Raw genomic sequence first — 23,599 nt, forward strand, 5'->3', positions numbered from 1 at the left:
CTCTAATATGGACTATTCTATAATTATATATTTTTTTAGGACTGAGGGAGCATACAGCTAATGCAAGGACGATAGAAAAGAGCTTTGGATTCACCGAGGATTTGTTCAGAGCTCTTGCGAGTAACCACGCCTAAATCAAGGTCCTTTACTCAAATTCCTAGCCTGACGTGCATGGCTACAACTCAAAATGTACCGAGCTAGCTAGTGAATCCAGACCAACAGTGATATGCTATAGCTGTTATCAACTCACATTTTGGACCAAATCACGGGCCCTCTCCTTCGGCTCTGCTGACCACCCATAAGACTTGAAGCACGCGGGTCGAGCTTGTCGGTCCCTGCTTCATTCAGAAAATCTGAATACCCGTCTACCTGATGGCCTGAACATTCTGCTTTCTACGTACTAGTCCCTATTACGTTAGCCACTGTCAGTACAGTGCAGGATTTGTAAGTTGTAACCTAAGTATATATAAGCACTATACGAGTGGACTGTTTACTATATACAAGTCTCAAATACCAGTTGCTAGCGTACACAATTCACGGTGGTAGTCTAGTGGTCGAAACAATCACATCCATTGTCGTCGAGGACAGGTTTGACGCATCACCAGATGACGATAAAAATGATTTCCCTTTGCAAGATGGATCATCGAGTCATTACAGAGAAAAAAAAAACACCACCAACATCAAAAGAATCGTCACATACTCATACCCTCTCATGGTTGGAGCAATTTCTTCCTAGTGTCATCTACTACTAGCTCCAAGCTAAACAACCCCTACAGCAATGCTGGCCCTGCTGCTGCTAACAATGCCCGTGCCTTCCCCAGTTGCCCTCGCGGCCGTCGCCTTCATGTAGGGCACGGGAGGAGGACGCCCTTTACTCCGATGCCCCGGCACGAATAATGCCTGCACGCGCGCGCGCACAGTCTTCCCGGCTGCGCCAGCCGGGCGAGTCGCTTTCGCCTTTTTGGCCTGCATGCGTCACGGTCAGCAGACGAGCTTCTCCACGGTCATGCCCAGCAGCAGCGGCCAAGCGTCGCCGCGCCCGCGCCGGGCGGCCGCCGGGACGTAGGAGCAGCCGGAGGCCGAGGAGGACACGCGGTGGAGGACGTCGAGGAAGCGGTCCTCGTCGCAGGAGAGCGCGATGGGGCCCGAGGCGGCCGGGAAGCCGTACTCCTCCGCCTGCCGCAGCAGCTCCAGGAACGCCGGGTGGCTGAGGTGCGCCACCCGCACCAAGAACCGCCTCGGCGCCGCGCCTTGCACGGACACGGCGACGTGTGCGGGACTGCCACCGCCTTAGCCTAATTTGGAAACTCCAATCCCTTCGGCATTCCGGACTTTTTCTTGGGTGATAACCCATGGGGATATCATTTTAATTATCATCTTAGTTTTTAGTGGGGTTTTCTATCCCTGGGTTTTGCACCCTTTGCTTCCAAAGGAGCCCTTAGCGTGCGGCGCAGCCAGACGAGCGACGGAATGGTGATCACCACCTTGCACATGCTTGGAGCAGCTCGAGCGGGTGGCGGCTTGCTTCCTTGCTGCGTGAGGGCTTGCTTTGCTTTCAGTTGCAGTACGTCGAGGCTTTGGAATTGGGAGCGACGGGGTGCCATATATATAGGAGTAGTCGCGGCGCGGAATGCGTGCGTTTCTGGCGTGCCCGTGCGTGCACCGGACGTCCGCACCTGCAGGACAGCACTGGACAGGGACGACACTGCTGTGCGCTTGGCTCAGCTGTGCAACTGGTACGGTAAGAGCGGTTCCTGTCGTTTTCATGGGTGATGCTGCTTGTGCTTAGCAAATCAGCTCTGCACACTTATGTTGTTACTAGTGAGTGAAAGTGATTTTTCAGTTAGGCGCTAGCCCTGTTTCACGGGGACACGTTCGTTTCTTCTTTTCTTTTTTTTGAAATCACTGTCCAGTGAACCGTATATATGGTGATGACACCGGCCTGGATTAGCTGAGGCGAGTGATGCGGGTGAGAGAACGTAACCAAGCACCACGTACTGACGTCATAAAGCTTAAGGTTACTTTGGAATAGTTAGGCCTTGTTTAGCAATTATTAGGACGGACAGACACTTGTGTCAGCTGGCCTCAGATACTTCCTCTCCCGCCTTCCTTGCCCTTGCCCCGAAAACACCCGGACTCTCTCGTACGTCACGCCTGGACGCCGTCAGCAAGCAAACGTGGCGCATCTCCAGCCGCCGAACCACCCTGGATCTCGAGTTGCCCTTCTTCCCAAACTGGCGATCGCATGAACGAAACGCCGCACCCGCACCCAACTGCGTTTCGCTGCACCGAACGCCGCCAAAAGCACTCCAAAATCCAGGGCAGCCGCATGCGTTCGGTACGCACGACAGTTGCCTGGTCGATCGGCACAGGTTTGCCTACGTCAGTTTGGAATATGGACCGCCTACCGACTCATAGAATGTGGCGGCCAGTACCCAGCACTCGCCCACACACCCCACAGCTTATGAGCGAGCTAATTGACAGCACATCGGCAGCTTGTGATCGAATAAAGCTTCATGAGTTATTCACATTAGCCGATAGTGATGTGATTCTTAATATCCCTCTGTGTCATCGGAGTCAACCGGATTTCCGGGCCTGGCATCATGACAAGACGAGAGTTTTCATAGTGAGATCTGCATATAGAATGCTTATTATGTGGCGTGCTTTGTCGGAGAATGCAGCAAGGTCTAATAGGAGAGAGGAAGAGAATGAGTGGTCGTCCTTGTGGCAGGTCATGGTGCCTTCAAAGGTACGAATTTTTATTTGGCGGCTCGCAAAGCACTCATTGCCATCGGTAGATGTTCTTCACCGCTGAAATATGGCTGATCATGACCAATGTGCTTTATGTGGAGCCCCTAATTCTTGGAAACATTCCTTGCTTGAATGTAATATGGCGAGATGTGTATGGGTGTTGGAGAGTGAGGAAATCGTCGAACACCTCAACGAGATGCATGAGAAAAACTCAAGAGGTTGGTTGGCGAACCTGTTTGAAACAGTCCCATGCCGATCTTATTCAGGTGTTGGTAACTATATGAGCAATTTGGTATGCAAGAAGGAAGGTGAAGGCCTCGGAAATGAAGGCCCGCGCATCGAGAAGGTCCTAGAGATGAAGACCTACGCATCGAGCGAAGCGAATGAACCATGTTACAGACGCATCAGAAGGAGCCAAAGCCCAAAGATAAAGATGTCCGAAAGATTAAGGCGCTTGTAGCTAGAATCAAAGCTTCCGGAATTGGAACATGTATAGGTTAGAGTCGTACGCGTGCTCTTTTCTCTATGCCCTTTTTTCCATAAGGATTTTGTGATGGAGTTTTTAGTGAGCCGCGCACGTACAAGTTGCAAAGAGCTATCATTATTGCCTACAACATATGCGAAGGGCGAATCACATGACGACAATTAATATGTAAATAATCATCTGGGGCATAATTAGAGCACGGACTGCTCGAACCGGTATCTAGAGCATCCACACCACAACATAGGGTTGCACTCGGGACATCATTATTATTGCCTACAACTACGACGTAGAGTTAATTGTAGGGTTTCTTCTTCCTTCTGCCAGTCAGTGGCCAAGTGTCGTCCATGTAGCCGAAGAGTCCTGCTAGACCGTCTCGTCTTGCTGCTCGTGTTGTGCGGCCTCCTGTGCCTCTTGCTGCGCCCGTGCGGCCGCCGCGAGCTTGCAGCCTATTCGGTTGGCTGATTCATATCGTTGCTGGTTCATTAAGAAGTACTGTTGGCTGGTTTGTGTAAGAGAAAAATATTATTTTGGCTGAAAATTTACGATCGTTTACGACAGACCACAGCCAAACGAACAGGCTGTTGAGCCTAGCTCTTTGTCCTTGCCCCACAGGAACCCGTAGAGCCTCAGGACTATCAACACTGGCCCCACCACACTGCACGAGCACGTGATCGCCAAACAGATATAAATATCGTCCTGTTCGTTCGGCTTATAAGCCATACTTTTTCAGTAAACGAACAGTATTTTTCTCTCCCAACAAATAAGCCATCAGTACTTTTAGCCATGGCTTATCAGCCAAGCGAACAGGGCAATACTTATCCCTGCTGCTACTCAATCTAGAACACTCACGTTCCCAGGTAGATGTTGGTGCCGAGCAGCACCGAGTCAAGGACCGTCGAAACGATGAGGAAGAGCGAATTGAACATAAGGGGATAGATGGGCCCGCGCTTGCTTATCACCCAAGATATTAGGGTGAATTTGTCAGGTTTAAGCTGTTGGCATGGGGTCTCATGACTAATACTTACCGAGTAAATGATGGTGAGGAGCTGAAGGTCCCACTTGAGTGCCCACTCTGCTGCTTTGTCATGGCTCAAGCAGATGCCCACCAGAAAGCATTCTATGCTTCCGATGAGGCAGGTCAGCACGCTAGTCCAGTACTTTGATGGAAAAACCGTCGCAAGCCTTGCCTGTGTTTTCGGTACATCAGTCATTCGCAAACACACTGAACGCTGAATTGGTCAACTGGATGATCAACCAAAGAGAATAACCGACGCAGCTTCCGCACAGGAACAGCGTGCCAGCAACAGCAACCATGTTGTGGTGAGCGCCGGTGGGGCTCGCCGGGGCATGAGCATGGGAGCCTTGCAGCAGCAGGCCGGTTGGCCAAATGTGCAGTATGCGGCGGCCTTTCAGCAGGCTCACCAGCAGAGTAATGCACCGAAGAATTTCATCCTTCCAGACCATTTTGCCAGTGCCAGTGTCTCGGACCTTGAGAAGTTGAGATCAAACGAACTAAGTCACGCATATATTTCAAGTTGCCTAGGCCTGCATACGCAACAGTTCAACAGTGCATGGTTTCATAAGGGGATGGAATACCTTAGCAGAATGGCGATGATGAAGGTCACAATCGGAACCAGGTTGAGGAAAATTGCAGAGTAAGCAGCATTGGTTGTCCGGAGACCATAGTAGTACAGGCCCATGGCCAGGCCAACTCTGCAAGACGTGACAGAATTTCATGTTTTGAATCAGACACAAGGTAGTAAAACGGGTCACAAGAATTTACAGGCCCATGGCATAAGTAAAACGGGTCACAAGAAAAATAGGAGAAAGGGACTTCTCACACTATATTGTTGATTGTCAATAATTTACGCATGAAACTTAGGCAGTGCATGTGAAATCATCAATCAGCTAGTTATCAGCTTATTTTGTTTCTTTTTTTTTATAAAATAGTTGTGAACTGAAAGTGGAGTGTTTTAAAGGTTTAAAATATACTACAGATGTGTTAACTTTTGTCTTGCAAAAATAAATTTGTGTGCCTTTCTTGTTTAATTCAAAGATGCAAAAGTTATCCACATGCTCTTATTTCTATCCCCACGCCAACATTCACTAAAGAAAGACGATTAACTAGTAAAATCTGATGAAAACTCACCCGAATGTAGCATTGGTACTTATCCAGGCCAACACAATCCACTTCACCTTTTTCAACAATTCCCTGCAACATAAGATGTGGGGAGGAAGTTTTATGAATCAGATCTGACGATGTAATATTGTGTTAAATTAACAATCAATAATGAACTGGTGTCTGCACTTGTGATTCGGACTTGAAATTGAAACTTCAGCTCCTATATACATGATGGAAGGCTTGCGAAGGCTTCACATTATGCGACATGTTGAGCCTCGCCTGTGCGTTTTTTTTTTTTTTTTTGTAATTGAAACTTCAATCTCTTGGTTTCTTTGTGTTCATGATGCCATTGTGAATCTAAAATCTTTCTCAGCGAGCCGTAAAGAAACGTAGTGAGAGTGCTGCAGTAAAATTATGGTTTGTTTTCTGAAGGAACCGAGCCGTAAATGGATGAACATGAAAACTGTAAATTGGACTGCATTCGTTTTTTATCATATATACGTGTGTGCATTCCTACGCAGTCCTCTAGCTAACTAGCTTGTTGCTTCACAGATAGTTACTTTTTAATTCCGACGGAAAAGCAGGGAGAACGAACAAGAAAACTGGGAAGACATCGTACCTCTCCAACAACAGTCCAAGCGGCGCCACCACCGCTGCAGCAACATTGCGGTAAACTGACAGCACCAAGGGGGCCATACCTTCGTTGAGAGCTAGCTTGGATAGAAGTAACATGCCCACCATGATTGCCTGCAGCCCTGCACGGCGATCATGCTGAGGGGGAGCATCGCCGCCTCCCGACCCATCGGCCTCGCCTTCTTCCCACCCACTCTCTCCGTGTCTTGCCCCAAGGAAGAAACAATGCTGTAGGGGATCGAGTTCTTGGAGGGAAGGAGGAGATGAGGAGTGGAAGAGGATGAGTTCCTGCCTAGCTGAACCGGTTAGGTGGTCTCGACGGCACTCCTCAGCTCCTGAGTTTGACTCCTGTGGGAGTGAATTTCTGGTTGGGGTTAAAAAATCTCCTCATCTATCCCACGGTTAAAGCACAGGTCAAAAGGCCCGATCCAGTTCTCACAGGGCAACGGTGCCCCCGTGTCAGGGTGGGGCAAAGGTTGGGGGGTTTCTCGGCCTATGTGAGAAAATCTTCTCTCTTACAGCAATGCCCGGAGATAGCTTACCCCCTGCACGTCGAGTTTTTTTTATAATAGGAAATGGTTGTTTCTTTTTCTTAGGAAAGGAAATGGATATTCCTTTTTATATGCAAATATACCATATTATATAACTCAAGAATACAATTGGATGGAATATATAGTGCGTAACAAGAATTCATGTATACTCTATCGTTTTCGTTGATTTTGCATTACTGTAATCTTTTATGTAAAATTTGGAGTCCGTGTTTCCATCTTACTACAGTAGTTAATGTATTCGTCTCGATTTGTTCCTTGTACTGTAATAATAAACAAACTGGCCTTGAGGCAATAGAAAGGAATCCGATGATACATCTTTAGTACTCTTAGGTCTTTGTTTGATACATGTGTATCCATGTCAATTCACATGTGTTGTAGTGGAATGTAATAAAATTTAGTTTATCCAAACAAGGCTTTAATCGCTGAAAACAAAAAAGAAATCAAAAGAGGTAACTGGCAGCATCACTTGCACCGTTCGACGTCTGTCCGATCAACAGACAAAATCAGAAAGCGTGTTCAGAAGAATGATTTAGGTTTGGGTATGGGTGGTTTTGTCGGCCTGGATGGCTCATGTGGGCAATGGGCAGGCAGCCAATGCAGGCAATAATGTTGCTGTGGTGTGGTCCTGCAGGTCAACATAAACACTCTTCTTTTGGCTTTGCGTGCGAGCCAGAGAGACCTGATATTTTTACCGTAACATAATGAACTTGTTTTAGACAAAATTTAAAGATGTAATTGATATGGTAATTATATATTAGGCAGTTAAAAAATATGGTAGTTACAGAACAGATAGGCAAAAATGTAATTGGTTTCATCATATGTCCCGCATCTATGTATACTATAAAGGATGAAAGAATTGAAAACCTTTCTCACCAAGATTAGGCCTACTTCTCTCCTCACAGAGGACCCACTTGTCAGGGCTAAGGGGGTACCAAAGTTTCCAGAAAGCCTCAAAACCACACTTTAGAAAATGAATCTGCCAAAAAAAGCCAATTTTTTTCACTTATATATAAACTCACCCTGTCGGTCCCACCGCAACCCCTCCACCTAGGAAAAAAATTTCGTGGAGTTGGGCTGCAAACGGAGTTCCCTGCATACTCACCGGCTTCCGATGGTTGACGCGTGGACACCGTACATATCTGACGGAAGGTTTCACAAGCTCGCAGCAGGCCGGCTCGGCTCCCGGGCACCTCTGGAGTTTCCTTCGGTAGCTGTCGCAGCTCGGCTTCCAGCTCATTGGCTCCATCGGCTGCATCATCAGATCGCGTCCTCCGAACATCGCAGACGTGTCTTCGCCATCACGGCTCGTCGTGGATGCGGCCACGGTGACTCTCCTCGAACGCCGCCACCGCCATGTGAAAGCCCTAGTTTGGTTTTGATGAATTGATGAAACACTAAGTGCTAACCTAGTTTATCAAGTGATAATGAGATATGTAACACATTCCAAGGGGTGAAGCAAATGAAGATCATGACATGATGATGGTGATGCCATGGTGATGATTAAGTGCTTGAACTTGAAAAGAAGAAAGAGAAAAACAAAAGGCTCAAGGCAAAGGCATAAATAGTAGGAGCTATTTTATTTTGATGATCAAGACACTTAGAGAGTGTGATCACATTTAGGTTCGATAGCCGTACTATTAAGAGGGGTGAAACTCGTATTAGAATGCGGTTATCAAAGTGCCACTAGATGCTCTAACTCATTGCATATGCATTTAGGATCTAGTGGAGTGCTAACACCCTTGAAAATATTTGTAAAAATATGCTAACACATGTGCACAAGGTGATACACTTAGTGGTTGGCACATTTGAGCAATGGTTAGGAACTTCACCGGCGGAGTGTTTGCCTGTAGAGTGCAGACAGTCCGACGGTGCCACCGGCGCCCTAGACAAAAAAGACGGAGGTCACTGTAAGTGACCGGATGATGGTCTCAGTTGGACCGGCGTGTCCGGTCAGTGGCAGCAGAGGGCGCGCAGCGTCGGTCTCTAACCGGACGCTGGGTCACTCAGTGACCGGACGCTGACTCGGTGTGTTCGGTCCTGCTGACGTGGCAATGGACAGAGGAGTCGCTGAGTGACCGGACGCTGGGTGTGTCCGGTCGAGCACATGAAAAGTCGTCTCTGGATGCTTACTGGAAACGACCGGCCACTGGGGTTCAGCGTCCGGCCACTTTGAGCTGCTACGTCTGGTCATCACTTGACCGTTGAGATTGGGCGATCAACATTTGAAGAGAGGAGACACGTGGCACGCATCGCGTGACCAAACGCTGAGGTCCAGCGTCCGGTCACCCCGTGTTGTGCCCAGTGAAGGGGTACAATGACTCTATTTCATGGGGGGCTTCTATTTAAGCCCCATGGCCGGCTCAAGCTCACTCTCTTGGCTATTTGTATTAACATAGCAACCTTGTGAGCTTAGCCAAAGCTCTCCCACTCATCTTCATCATTGATTCATCATCTTTGTGAGATTGGGATAGAATCCAAGTGCATTGCTTGAGTGTTTGTATCTAGAGGCACTTGGTGTTCGTGTTTCGCTGCGGGATTCGCTTGTTACTCTTGGTGGTTGCCGTCACCTAGATGGCTTGGAGCAGTGAGGATCATCGAGCGGAGGGTGGTGATTGGGGACACGCGGCACGCATCGCGTGACTGGACGCTGAGGTCCAGCGTCCGATCACCCCGTGTTGTGCCTAGTGAAGGGGTACAATGGCTCTATTCTATGGGGGCTTCTATTTAAGCCCCATGGCCAGCTCAAGCTCACTCTCTTGGTCATTTATATTAACATAGCAACCTTGTGAGCTTAGCCAAAGCTCTCCCACTCATCTCCATCATTGATTCATCATCTTTGTGAGATAGGGATAGAATCCAAGTGCATTACTTGAGTGTTTGTATCTAGAGGCACTTGGTGTTCATGTTTCGCTGCGGGATTCTGAAAGGACCTAGGATGCCGCCTAGAGGGGGGTGAATAGGCGTTTCTGAAAATTTACACCTTTAAATGCGGAAACAATTAGAAAGGGGAGTTTCCAAAATGGAAACTCCAAATTAAGAGTACTACCACCCCTCACAAGTTAGCCACAAAGTAAACAAGGTATAAAGAATATATCTAGAAGGTACAACCCTGCAACACCAAGTTAGAACAGAGAATAAATATTTTCAGTGCAAGCAGGAAATACTGGACGTGTTCGGTATACACGATTTCTGCAGATCAACCCCGAACTTGCTCCTTTCGATTTCTATCTTCAAACCAAACTGCAGGCACCTAATGGAGATGACAATATACATAGAGAACCTGCAGCACAGCTAGAGCAACACAAATATCAAATGAAATGCGAATTTAGACACGATATTTGTTTTACCGAAGTTCGGACTCGTTCGAGTCCTACTCTCCGTTGAGGGGGCTGCGGGCGACCCAGCAAAGGTTAGCCCTAGAGGGTACCACGAAGGTCACTCTAGCCGGAGTCTTTTCCAACTCCTTTTCCTCCTTCCACTAAATAATTCCGAGGCGGCGGAATCGACCGTTACAAACTTTCCGAAGCAACCACAATCTCTCGGTTGCTCTCCGGCGACGCCTAGCCATCTAGGACCGAAGAGTCTAAGAGTAACAAATGCGAATCACGAGATTGACAATATGCACAAGTGCTCAAGTGGTGGCTTGCTCTCTTTTTCAAATTCTTTCTCAACCCACAAATTGATTTTGCAATTTGGATCACACACTCACTAAGAGAGGGTTTAGGAGAGTTGGCAAGGCTCAAAAACATGTGACTATCTTAGCAGAATCAGCAGCCTCCAAAGGTGGAGGCTTGGGGGTATTTATAGCCCCCTTGAAAAACTAGCCGTTTTATAGCCGTTGCAATACTGGACATGTCCGGTATGCATACCGGTCCGGTATGACTCACACTGCGCCAACGGTAACTAAGTTACAGTGATGTTGTGAGGCGTCGGAACTCCCGAAGAACGCCGAGACTTCCGACCGTCGGAACTCCCGACTCAAGTCGGAACCCCTGACCCTCAGTAATTTTGAAAAACATGTAACTGAGTTAAAGTTAGTGAGGTGTCGGAACTCCCGACCGTCGGAACTCCCGACTCACGTCGGAACTCCCGACCCTCACGGCTTTTGAAAACTAGCTGTTGGCTTCTAGTCATCCATACCGGACATGTCTGGTATGACCAGGACAGAGAACCCTCCAATGTCAGTAGAAGTGCGACACGTCGGAACTCCCGACCCATGCCGGGACTCCCGACCGTCGAAACTCCCGACCTACGTCGGAACTCCCGACGAACCAACCCGAGAACAATAATTTTACAGCTGCTGGACAAATACCGGACACGTCCGGTATTGCCAGACCAGCAAGAAATTAGTTAGCACTTTTGTCGCTCAAATACTCAAAACTCATATGGGTTAGCTTGAGCACTTATGAAACATTATCTATCAACATGATGCATCCCTCTTAATAGTACGACATACCTATTAAACTCAAGATAAACGAAAATATGGATTTGTACCACTTGAGTTGTTCTCTTTTGAATTGATGCTGTCCCTTTCAATCTTTATCAAGTAAGGGTGCTACCATGTTGATATTGATCTTTTCACTTGAGCGTAGCCATCTTGAGCATGTGACTTGATTCCATTCATCAAGTTTGAATAATCCCAAATATATCAAGTCACTTCCATCAAATACTTCATTATAGATTTGATCCTTCACATCAATATGACCATCTTGGCTTGATTAGTACCTCAACTAAATGCAAGTACTTTCTTCTTCACCCTAGCTAGGTTCTTCGGCCGCCAAGCCGTCGCTTGCCCTTCACCCTTGCTTAGTACCTCGAAGCCTTTCCTTGCTATCTTCACCATTTCAAGCCATCAAGTCACATCTTGTGTTGAATCATCCATTCATGTATTGTTATCATTTTCATTTCAATCTAGCAAGCTTCAAATATGAGACCAATCCATATGCAATCCCTCATGTCTCATTAACTAATAATCACGAGCTTGCTTTCACATAGTACATGGAAATTCACAATAATTAAGCCTTAGCATAAATTCCATTTGTATTATTGTCTTGTGCTTGAACTAGATTATTTATACAACAATACATCATTTTGGCTTTCATTAAGTACCTATGAGATAACCTTTTACCTGTCCACACTAAGCAAATGGGTTAGTCCTTTAATCACGTTGTTATTCAATCATCCAAAACCCACTAAAGGGCTAGATGCACTTTCAATCTCCCCCTTTTTGGTGATTGATGACAACTTGATTAAAGCTTACACAAAGATATAAACATTTAAACTTTTGAGTTCAATGATTTATGAGAGGCTCCCCCTTAATATGTGCTTATGATTAGAATTCCCAAAATAACCTCAATTGTCAATTGCACATACTAAAACATATAGGAGACTCCCCCTAAATCATTGCATCCATGGGGTGCATATGTGTGTGACAAAGTGAAACCGTGATGCATATGACAAGATATATCACACAAGAATAAATATAAAAGCATCACATCAAATATTTTCATTCTAGCATGCATAGTCCTTATGAAAATAAATATGACATATGTAATTCACACATAGCACTCATTACAAATTTTCTCAAGTCCAGAAACCACTGAAATATATAGATAAAGATCATGTCTCAAGAGATACATAGATAAAGCATAAGTAAGTCTCATCTCTCACATGATACAATCTATCTCAAATCCAAGATACATCAATGAAGCTCAAAAACAAACTACAGCCTGCAGTACATATCTTCAGGTACAAAGATAAGCAAATGAAACTATCCTGAAGCTTTAATCAGTCTCTCTCCCCCTTTGTCATCTATCACCACAAAGGTCCAACAATGACATACTAAGGACAAAGGGGCTACAAGCTGTCACTAATCTCTGGCATCACTCATCATCATCATCATCTCGACCAGCATTCTCATCATCTGAGCGTGCAATACCGGCTGGACGAGAACCACCCGCACCATACGGGTCATAGCCACCAGACCCATAGAAACCACCACCACCTGTCAGGTCACTCCACCAATCTGTAGCATAGTCGTCTGTAGTGCTGGGACGTGGCTGAGAGTGAGTAGGCACACGAGCCTAAAGTGGTAGAGTGTCAGGCTGCTCAGGTGCCTGCTGCTGCTGCTGTCGCTGTATGAACTCAACATACTCTCTATCATATCTAGCCTGCTGCTGCTCCTCAGTCTCAGGCTCACTGGCTGCCTCATCTGATAGAGGAGACCTAGGAGGATCAAGCTCAAGATTAGAAGCAATTTGCTTCAAGGTTCGAGTGTCCTTCCTCCTAGCCTCCCTCTCCTTCTGTTGCCTAGTCTGGATGTCGTGGCACATCCCAAATATGGAGCTGAAAAGCTTGCGGATAGGCGAGGGAGGACTGCCACGGCGTGAAGTAGAACGTGAAGAAGCACGTGGTGAAGGTGAAGCTCCTGCTGGTGCACCACTCCCAGGTGCATCTGCCTCTGGTGCTGCGGCTGCTTCTCCTGGTCCTGCTGGAGGTAACCCTGTCTCAGGCAGATCTGCAATAATCTTCAGGGCCTTGTGAATCTTATCATACTCGAATGTGTGCCCTGTCACCTGCTCAATCATATGCATGATATAAGGAGCAAAACCACAGCCCTTGAGGGGCCTCTCTCCAACACTCCTGATCTCGGACCAAATAAAGTCAAACACGCTGAAGGGCCGAGCATCAGGTGCCATCCTATGGAGTAGGTTCCTAGAATAATCTGCAATGTTGCCCTTGTCTCCACCCTTACAGTCAATAGTCTTCCTAAACATCCTGTCCAGGTATCTATAGGTAGGGTGAAGACCTAGAACCTTCCCCACAGCTCCTCTCTCACCACCAAGAGGATACATATATGCAAGCTGCTCAGGGGGTAACACCTGCTCGGTGTGGATCCTGTCCCTCTAGAGATCGTCCTCTGAGAAGCCAAGCTGGGTGGCAAAAACATCATAGTCAACACTATACCACTGGCCCTCAAGCATCCAGTGCATCCGCCGCTCATCCTCCTCAACAAATAGAGTAGCATAGAACTGAGCTACTACCTCTATGTTCCAGTCATGCTAGAACTCCATGATCTCATAAACCCCAGTGCACTGGCAAATAGCAATGGCATGATCAACTGAGGCCTTCTGCAACTCTTTGACATACTGCCAGTCAATCCACTGAGACCTGGCAATCACAGGGTTCCTGGTGAGAATCACACTAGAGTAGAAGTCCAGGTGAAAGGCTGTCTGGAAGCGGTGATCGTACTGAACCTTAGGTAAGCTCCTCGGATCAACCCTTTGCTCATCTCTAGCCTTCCTAGTCATACCCTTTCCCCTGTAGTCAACTCGGGGAACATAGGAGGGCACATTAGGCAGACGTGTCTCAAGAAGACCATAATGCATCCCCTGACCAGGCTGGTGCTGAACTGGAGGAACTAACTCCTCCTCCTCAATCTCCTGCTCCTCATCTGAGCTATCACCATCTGATCCTCTGTCAGTGCTCTTCCTCTTTCTTTCATCTCTAGACTCCACTCTAAACTCATCAGTGTCTGTGTCAGAAGAAGAGCTCCCGGACCCCTCTGCATACTGAGCTGCTGCACTAGAGGCAGTCCGGGTGGACCTCCTGCTGGTCGACTGAAATCCAGGATGTATTTCCTGTCTCGCCTTCTTGTACTTCTCAAGTGTTGGATCATGCCTGTGCTTGGACCTCGGCTCCTATCGTCCACTCATGGCTGTTGTCCTGTATCCAAAGATTTCCAAAGATTTTTAGATACATGCCCATAGCTTATTCTTGAATTGTAATTAGACATAGATTCTTTTATCCAAGGTTTTACAATCACCTCGACACACCATTGTCACAAGGTTTGCAAAACATAGATATAGAAGAAACTGTGCCTAATATACAACTCTAGGATAGCATTTGAATCAAAGGAAGCAGAGAGCCTGCTCTGCTGGGTCATACCGGACACGTCCAGTAGCATACCGGACACGTCCGGTATGGGCGACCAGCAACCCTAACCAGGGTTCCTTGATTCAAACCAACACGGATTAATACCAAACTTTGGCATAGCTTCTCCATCACCAATGCAGCATATTGACCGAAGGAATTTTCAAATCATGTATTGACCAAGTAGATCGGACGAGGTCCGTGATTAGGGTACCTTGAGAGGAGAGATGAGAATGCGATGTGAAATCCAAATCCACGGGCCTTCAATCCTTGATCCAAGCCTTCTTCAATGCAATCTCCCTCTCTCTCTTTTCCTTGATGAAATCCTCGGTCGCCCTAGGTGGGAAGAAGGGCATCAGCTGGTTGGTTGGAAGGAGACAGACAAGTCTGGGCCGAAGGGGTACTTCTGCTTTTATAGTCCTGCTCATACTGGACACGTCCGATATCATACCGGACACGTCCGGTATTCACGGGCTGGCCCAAATAATTCCAAAATGTGTTCTCACTCTTCCAATCCCTTTCTCTATTATTGCTCAGTCCAAAAAGGTGTATGATCTTGATCCAAACCGAGTACTATCACTTTTCTTATCGAATGCCATCATTTTATTTTCTCTTTTCCAAATATATGGCATATACAAGATTTCGCTTACTTGAGAGAGAGAGAGACATAGTAGATTATGGACTTAAGAAAGCCATGTCATGTATGATTAGACAATCAAACAATCAAGGAGAGCTATAATCATCACATGGCAGGGCTAGGTCGCAAAGACCAAGATTTAAATAGTTTTCAAATTCACACTACCTACACATGCTAGTTATGGGTTTTGAAAAACATCTCTCCTATGTCACACAAATGCACATTCTAACATGTAAAGGGCCTTAGATGCACTTACAATACATGTATGTAAAAACATACCTTTGCCTTGAGCCCACAAGAATACCACTAAGAAGATACATGGCATGATAATCTTTATGTTGACCTTGATTGCCAAGTAATCATGCTTGATACAAATTCAATTTTTCATCCAAAGGACTACAAAGAGTGCTAGATAAATTTGTTAGTCCACAATGGTGCAAAATAGAAATTTAGCTCCCCCTAAATAAGTGCTTCAAGTATTTTGAATGACTTTCAACAAGCACTTTTATTCTAATAAGAAATTGAGAGCCAATTTTCATTTTGACCATAAACCAAATAAGAATGCCATAGTTGAAAGTGAGTTTAAGAGATGCTCACAATCCACTTAGATTTGATAAAACATAAGCTTCTGAGTAAGTTAGGGATATATAAAAAATGTATGGATCGAATACTCAGTTGCAACACAATTAGTGTTCTGGTCCATGCAATACCGGACATGTCCGGTAGTATACCGGACACGTCCGGAATACACAGAAAAGAAACACTGACTTTCTGTCCCTAGCCATACTAGACACGTCCGATAGTAATACCGGACACGTCCGATAGGTGAAAGACAGAACCAATTAAGTTGCTGCTTGTGATTCTTTGTTTAGCTTTATTATTTATTGTATACTAGCATCTCAACAAATAAATTATTCTACTAGAGAGCGATCAAAAGCATCATATGGCAAACATGATAAATCTCAAGTGAAATTAATTAGCCACTTTCATTATTTCACAAATGTACCTATTTGTGAACTATAGAACATGAAATGAACAAGGTGGCTATCCTAAAAGGTTTAGGTACTTGTTACCAATGGTGAGGATGAAATATATGAGATGTTCATTGAATTATCTTCGAGTCAACCATATAAGGGATTAAGATAAGAATTGGTTGATAGATTGAGTGAATATAGTCAAATTGCTTGCTCAACCACCCCGAAGATTTCATCTCATCATCAAGTACATATATCATTAACCTAAGCACACTTTGGTACCCAACTTTTGTTGGGTCCTTTTGAGTTAGTCAACAAGTGCTTAGGCACCCAAATGGCATTAGCACTAGTTTGTGGTGAACACATCACCTTGCTAATGCCAACTCCATTTGTGGTCTTCCTAAGCATATCATTATAAACAAATGTGTTCGACTTAGGTGAGTTACCATTTGGGCATTCATAGCTTAGATGCCCCTTTCTTTTACAAGCATAGCATATGTGGCCTTTGTTTGCTTTATGCTTGCTTTGCTTGTATGGACATATATCAACCTTGTGGCCCATCTCATTGCATCCATAGCATCTTCTTGTTGCAACTTGGGCTTCCTTTCTTGCCTCTTTGTACATTGGGCATTTCTTGGTAGAAGCCTTTTGATTTGCGGCTTCAACCTTGTCGGCCCAACTCTTGTGTGGACACATAGCCCACTCATGTCCATACAATCCACAACCAAGAGCAAGAAACATGAAAAATTGAAAGTGCATCTAGCCCTTTAGTGGGTTTTGGATGATTGAATGACAACGTGATTAAAGGACTAACCCGTTTGCTTAGTGTGGATAGGTAAAAGGTTATCTCATAGGTATTTAATGAAAGCCAAAATGATGTGTTGTTGTATAAACAATCTAGTTCAAGCACAAGACAACAATGCAAATGGAATTCATGCTAAGGCTTAATTATTGTGGATTTCCATGTACTATGTGAAAGCAAGCTCGTGATTATTAGTTAATGAGACATGAGGGATTGCATATGGATTGGTCTCATATTTGAAGCTTGCTAGATTGAAATAAAAATGATAACAATACATGAATGGATGATTCAACACAAGATGTGACTTGATGGCTTGAAATGGTGAAGATAGCAAGGAAAGGCTTCGAGGTACTAAGCAAGGGTGAAGGCAAGTGATGGCTTGGCGGCCGAAGAACCTAGCTAGGGTGAAGAAGAAAGTACTTACATTTAGTTGAGGTACTAATCAAGCCAAGATGGTCATATTGATGTGAAGGATCAAATCTATAATGAAGTATTTGATGGAAGTGACTTGATACATTTGGGATTATTCAAACTTGATGAATGGAATCAAGTCACATGCTCAAGATGGCTACGCTCAAGTGAAAAGATCAATATCAACATGGTAGCACCCTTACTTGATAAAGATTGAAAGGGACGGCATCAATTCAAAAGAGAACAACTCAAGTGGTACAAATCCATATTTTCGTTTATCTTGAGTTTAATAGGTATGCCGTACTATTAAGAGGGATGCATCATGTTGATAGATAATGTTTCATAAGTGCTCAAGCCAACCCATGTGAGTTTTGAGTATTTGAGCGACAAAAGTGCTAACTGATTTCTTGCTGGTCTGGCAATACCGGACGTGTCCGGTATTCATACCGGACGTGTCCGGTATTTGTCCAGCAGCTGTAAAATTGTTGTTCTCGGGTTGGTTCGTCGGGAGTTCTGACGTAGGTCAGGAGTTTCGACGGTTAGGAGTCCCGGCATGGGTCGGGAGTTCCGACGTGTCGCACTTCTACTGACATTGGAGGGTTCTCTGTCCTGGTCATACCGGACGTGTCCGGTATGGATGACCAGAAGCCAACGGCTAGTTTTCAAAAGCCGTGAGGGTCGGGAGTTCCGACGTGAGTCGGGAGTTTTGACGGTCGGGAGTTTCAACATGCGTCGAGAGTTCTGACACCTCATTAACTTTAACTCAGTTACATGTTTTTCAAAATTACTGAGGGTCGGGGGTTCTGACTTGAGTCGGGAGTTCCGACGGTCGGAAGTCCCGGCGTTCTTCGGGAGTTCCGACGCCTCACAACATCACTGTAACTTAGTTACCGTTGGCGTAGTATGAGTCATACCGGACGTGTCCGACATGCATACCGGACATGTCCGGTATTGCAACGGCTATAAAACGGCTAGTTTTTCAAGGGGGCTATAAATACCCCCAAGCCTCCACCTTTGGAGGCTGCTGATTCTGCTAAGATAGTCACACGTTTTTTAGCCTTGCCAACTCTTCTAAACCCTCTCTTAGTGAGTGTGTGATCTAAATTGCAAAATCAATTTGTGGGTTGAGAAAGAATTTGAAAAAGAGAGCAAGCCACCACTTGAGCACTTGTGCATATTGTCAATCTCGTGATTCGCATTTGTTACTCTTGGACTCTTCGGTCCTAGACGGCTAGGCGTCGCCGGAGAGCAACCGAGAGATTATGGTTGCTTCGGAAAGTTTGTAACGGTCGATTCTGCCGCCTCAAAATCATTTAGTGGAAGGAGGAAAAGGAGTTGGAAAAGACTCCGGCTAGAGTGACCTTCGTGATACCCTCTAGGGCTGACCTTCGCTGGGTCACCCGCAGCCCCCTCAACGGAGAGTAGGACTCGAACGAGTCCGAACTTCGGTAAAACAAATATCGTGTCTAAATTCGCATTTCATTTGATATTTATGTTGCTCTAGCTGTGCTGCAGGTTCTCTGTGTATATTGTCATCTCCATTAGGTGCCTGTAGTTTGGTTTGAAGATAGAAATCGAAAGGAGCAAGTTCGGGGTTGATCTGCAGAAATCGTGTTTACCGGACACGTCCGGTATTCATACCGGACACGTCCGGTATTTCCTGCCTGCACTGAAAATATTTATTCTCTGTTCTAACTTGGTGTTGCAGGGTTGTACCTTCTAGATATATTCTTTATACCTTGTTTACTTTGTGGCTAACTTGTGAGGGGTGGTAGTACTCTTAATTTAGAGTTTCTATTTTGGAAACTCCCCTTTCTAATTGTTTCCGCATTTAAAGGTGTAAATTTTCAGAAACGCCTATTCACCCCCCCCTCTAGACGGCATCCTAGGTCCTTTCAATTGGTATCAGAGCGAGGTTCTCACCTAAAGTTTCACCGCCGTGAGAAAAGGATGTCGACGCCTATCGAGTTGGAGCCGGTGCTTCTCCAAAATGATGGTTCAAACTTTCTACCTTGGTCAATTAATGTACTCATTGCTTTTAGAGATATTAGTCCTCTTGTTGAGCATATTGTGGATGCAAGCATACCTCTTCCTATAGTTGATTGGAGCAACTACAAAAATTTGTCAAAAGAGGAAGAGATATGCGTGCAACTCAATGCTCAAGCTATTAATGTCATTTTGAGTACATTAAGTGTAGAGGTTCAAGATGAGGCAATATTCAATGGACAACCACCTCCGGAGAGTGCTCATCTCATTTGGACTAGACTTTTTAATTTATATGGAAAATCCAAATGTGATGATGCACTTAAGATCGAGTCAATGGAAAGTATGTCCATTGTGTCTTCATATAGCGAAGAAGCCTCACAAGACGTTAAGAATGCCGAGCCAGAGCAAGAAGTGCAAGCAGCGCATGACCTGTTGTCTGCCTGCATGTACCGGACGTGTCCGGTATGCCTGCCGGACGTGTCCGGTATGGCCGAGGCAGCAGACCAGCGAGCAGCTGTTTGCAACGATGCTCAAGCACAGTGGCAACCAAGTGATGAGTCAATCTCAGTATCTCATGATACTCATCACTTGTGTCTCATGGCCAAGAAAAGCAAGAAGAAGAGTAACAAGAAAGATCAAGAAAAGGAGAAGGCTCAAGTGGATGATCAAGATAAGAGTGATATTGAAGTTGAAGACAACTACAACCTTGATCATCTCAACCATAAAGACAAGTTCATCATCATGAAGATAGTTGAAAAGAATGATGAGCTTGAAGAAGAGATTGAGAAGCAAGAGCAATCGCTTCAAAATCAAGAAAAGTTTCTCATCTCTAAATTGCAAGAGCTAAAGGCAATAAATGAGAGGTATGAAAAATTGTCAATTGAGCATGCTTTAGTTACTAACTCCTCTTCTAGTGTTTCATAACTAGAGAAGGAAAACTTCGAGCTCAAGGCAAGGCTAGATGAACTATCAAGCAAGTATAATGAGCTACAAGCAAATTATGTTCATCTAAAGTGCTCTTATGAGGAAGTAGTAGAATCAAGCATCATGCTTGAGGTGGCTCATGAGGTTGTGATTACATCGGTAAAACTCTCTCAACCTCTCACACATCCGCTCACTAGTACACCGTCTCAATTAAATATTTCTTGTACTAATGAATGTGCTCCTCAAGGAAGTCAATCTTCGATTGAGCTAAATCTTATAGAAAACATAGAGCTCAAAGAAGAAGTGCAAAGATTAAAGAAAGATGTGATTCGGTTGAAGGGTAAGGAGAAAGCACAACCTTCTCAAGATAACCGTGATAACATGGTGAAGAAGCTTGAGAAGGGTTCAAACCTTGCTTCCTCCAAAACCCGACAAAAAAAATCACATCTCAAGCAAGGCCAACACAACCAAGAGCAAGAAACATAGAAAAAGGTGTAAATTTTCAGAAACGCCTATTCACCCTCCCTCTAGGCGACATCCTAGGTCCTTTTAGATTCGCTTGTTACTCTTGGTGGTTGCCACCACCTAGGCGGCTTGGAGCAGCGATGATCGTTGAGCGGAGGGTGATGATTGTCTCCGGCTCTGATCGTGGTGATTGTGAGGGGTTCTTGATCTTTTCTCGGTGGAGAGCCAAAAGGTACTCTAGTGGATTGCTCGTGGCTTGTGTGATCCTCATCTTGTGTTGGTTGTGTGGCACCCTATTGAGGATTTGACATGTGATGCCAATTAGCTCGTGAACCTCCAAGTGAGTGAATCGCCACAACGAGGAGTAGCTTGCCGGCAAGCAAGTGAACCTCGATAAAAAAATATTATGTTCATCATTTGATTCCGAGGTGATTGGTCTTCATCGGTATTCATTCTTGTGATTGATTGGCTCCTTCTTCGACACGGTGGTATAAACAAATTGTTCTCTTTCTTTGCATTACCGCAAACTAGTTGTCAAGCTCTTTAGTGTAACTACTTGTGGGAGCTTGTTAGTTTGGTTAGTGTGGCTCTTTAGTTAGCTTTTGAGAGCATACTAACTTAGTGTAGTGTCATAGCTATTGTGGATAGAAACTATATAAACTAGAATTATGGTAGGTGACTCTCATTTTTAGTAGGCTAGCGCAATACTTACTTCGTCTCATAATTATCTAACCGGTTTGTTAAGTGTTGTTGTAGAAATTTTTAATAGACTATTCACCCCCTCTAGCCATTAGGACCTTTCACCATGGCAGGAGGAGAAGGATCCAAGAAGGATGACCCTGCCGCTGGGTACGACGTAGTTGCCATGGGAGAAGTCGGTGGATCCCAAGAGGGCATCACAGCCGCCAAGCTTGGTGCCCTCGTCTCATCTGATGTCATCTTCGTCTGCCCTAGCACATGAGGATGATGCATGCGCTGGTGGTCGCCGAGCCCGAGGAGAGGAGAGAACGTAGGTACAATCATAGTCACAAAGTTTCTAGGTTGATGGGGTCGAGATACGGGGTCGCAGTACGTGGTACGCTACTTGCGAGAGATTTTTATACTTCGGGTCGAAAATGAACCCATGAACTCGGGTCGGGGTCGACGAACCCGGGTCGAGGGTCGAAGGTGGTGAACCCATTTTATGTGACAATGGGTACAATCTGTGGCATAACTGTCCAAAATAGCACGTTTTCGGAGGCATTCGTCTTCCACTAAACGCTAAGCACCCTGAAAGTACGCTACATCGGATGGTCCTGTCGAGCACACCCCAAGAGAGAACTCGAATAATCCACGTTTTTTATCCAGGATCCAATAATGAGAACGAGTTTACAATACTTAGTCCATTTTATACAATAAGAGTTCTCAGAAATACATTATTACAATACCAAGTTCAGAGTGCGAAATTTAAACAGCGGAATTGGAATAAACATCTAACGATAAGATACAAGGATCCGTATGTGCCCACCAGAAGAATCCTCCACACAACAGCCACTCCTCAAGCTGCACCTACAACAGGGGTAAATAAATCTTGAGTACACAATGTACTCTCAAGACTTACCCGGCTAGTGAAAATAATTTTCCGACTCCAAAGGATATGATAAGCTTTATGGTTTGCTGGGTTTTCTTTTTTTTTACGAAAAGCATTACTAATAGTGAATCCTTATGTATATGTTTTATTAGTAGTCATGATTAATTCATTAGCTAACCGTTCTATGTAAGCACATGTTCTACTTTCAAATAAGAGTTGAGCAATCAGATCTATTTATTCTCTTTCAGCTTCCGGTTCTTAATCATAACCAAACCGTACCGAATCACACTCGTCGCAGGGGAGCGCAATGGGCCCCGGGGCGGCTGGGAAGCCGTACTCCTCCGCCTGCCGCAGCAGCTCCAGGAACGCCAGGTGGCTGAGGTGCGCCACCCGCACCGCGAACCGCCTCGGCCCCGACGACGACGGCGCCGCGCCTTGCAGGGACACGGCAACGTGCCCCACCGGCACCACAGCGTCGGAGGAGCAGGAGGCGCGGGACCGCCACTGCCGCATCGTGCGGCGCAGGCAGACGAGCGACGAGATCGTGATCACCACCTTGCTGGAACTACTCGAGCGGGCGTTGCCTTGCTTCCTTGCTGTGTGGAGGCTTGCTTTGCTTTCAGTTGCAGTCGAGGCTGTGGATGTGGAATTGGGAGCGACGGGGTGCGATATATATAGGAGGATGCGTGGGTTTTTTTGGCGTGCCCGTGCGTGCGTGCACCGGCCGGACAGGGACGACACTGTCCACTGCAGTCCGCAAGCAAACGTGGCGCATCTCCAGCTGAACCCCCTGGATCTGGAGTTGCCCTCCTTCCCAAACTGGCGATCGCATGAACGAAACGCCGCACCCGCACCCCACCCAACTGGCGATTCGCCACTTCGCTGCACGCCTGCACCGAAGGCCGCCAAAAGCACTCCCAAATCCACCAGGGCAGGGGCGGCAGCATGCGTTTGGTACGCAAGCCAGTTGCCTGATATCTCCGTGACACAAACCTGCAACGCATGGCAGGTCTCCAGGCACGCTGCACGAGTTTCGTTTACATTACACGCCGTGCATGGTTCGGCGGATACACGTATCCATCCATCGGTCTCGTCGTGTAAAACCCTACATTTTACATCAAGTTCTCGTTCTCGCACGTACAAGTAGAGTTGCCTTCAGAGAACACACAGTGTACAGGCTTTGCTTTGCTTTCAGTTGCAGTCGAGGCTGTGGAGGAAGTAGTCGCGGCGCGGAATGCGTGCGTTTTTTTTTTTTTTTGACTGGAGAGGAATGCGTGCGTTTTTTTGGCGTGCCCGTGCGTGCACCGGACGTCCACACCAGAACAGTGGGCAGGGACGACACTGCACAATTTGTAAC

The 23,599-nt window shown here is 45.9% G+C and overlaps 1 protein-coding gene and 1 pseudogene across 1 annotated transcript; both read right to left on the reverse strand.

Moving 5' to 3' along the window:
• Positions 1-981: 981 nt before the first annotated feature.
• On the reverse strand, positions 982-6,160 carry LOC136496220 (WAT1-related protein At1g25270-like; annotated as a pseudogene).
• Positions 6,161-22,130: 15,970 nt separating this feature from the next.
• Positions 22,131-22,775, reverse strand: LOC136498626 (uncharacterized; the record flags this gene model as incomplete). The annotated part of the gene is made up of 2 exons (XM_066494513.1): positions 22,522-22,775; positions 22,131-22,220 (listed from the first exon to the last, which is right to left on the reverse strand). Coding segments are annotated over exons 1-2 (324 nt in total), but the record flags the coding sequence as incomplete, so codon positions are not given.
• Positions 22,776-23,599: the final 824 nt, after the last annotated feature.

Source organism: Miscanthus floridulus, chromosome 12 (genome assembly GCF_019320115.1).
Source record: "Miscanthus floridulus cultivar M001 chromosome 12, ASM1932011v1, whole genome shotgun sequence".
Classification (NCBI taxonomy): Eukaryota; Viridiplantae; Streptophyta; class Magnoliopsida; order Poales; family Poaceae; genus Miscanthus; species Miscanthus floridulus.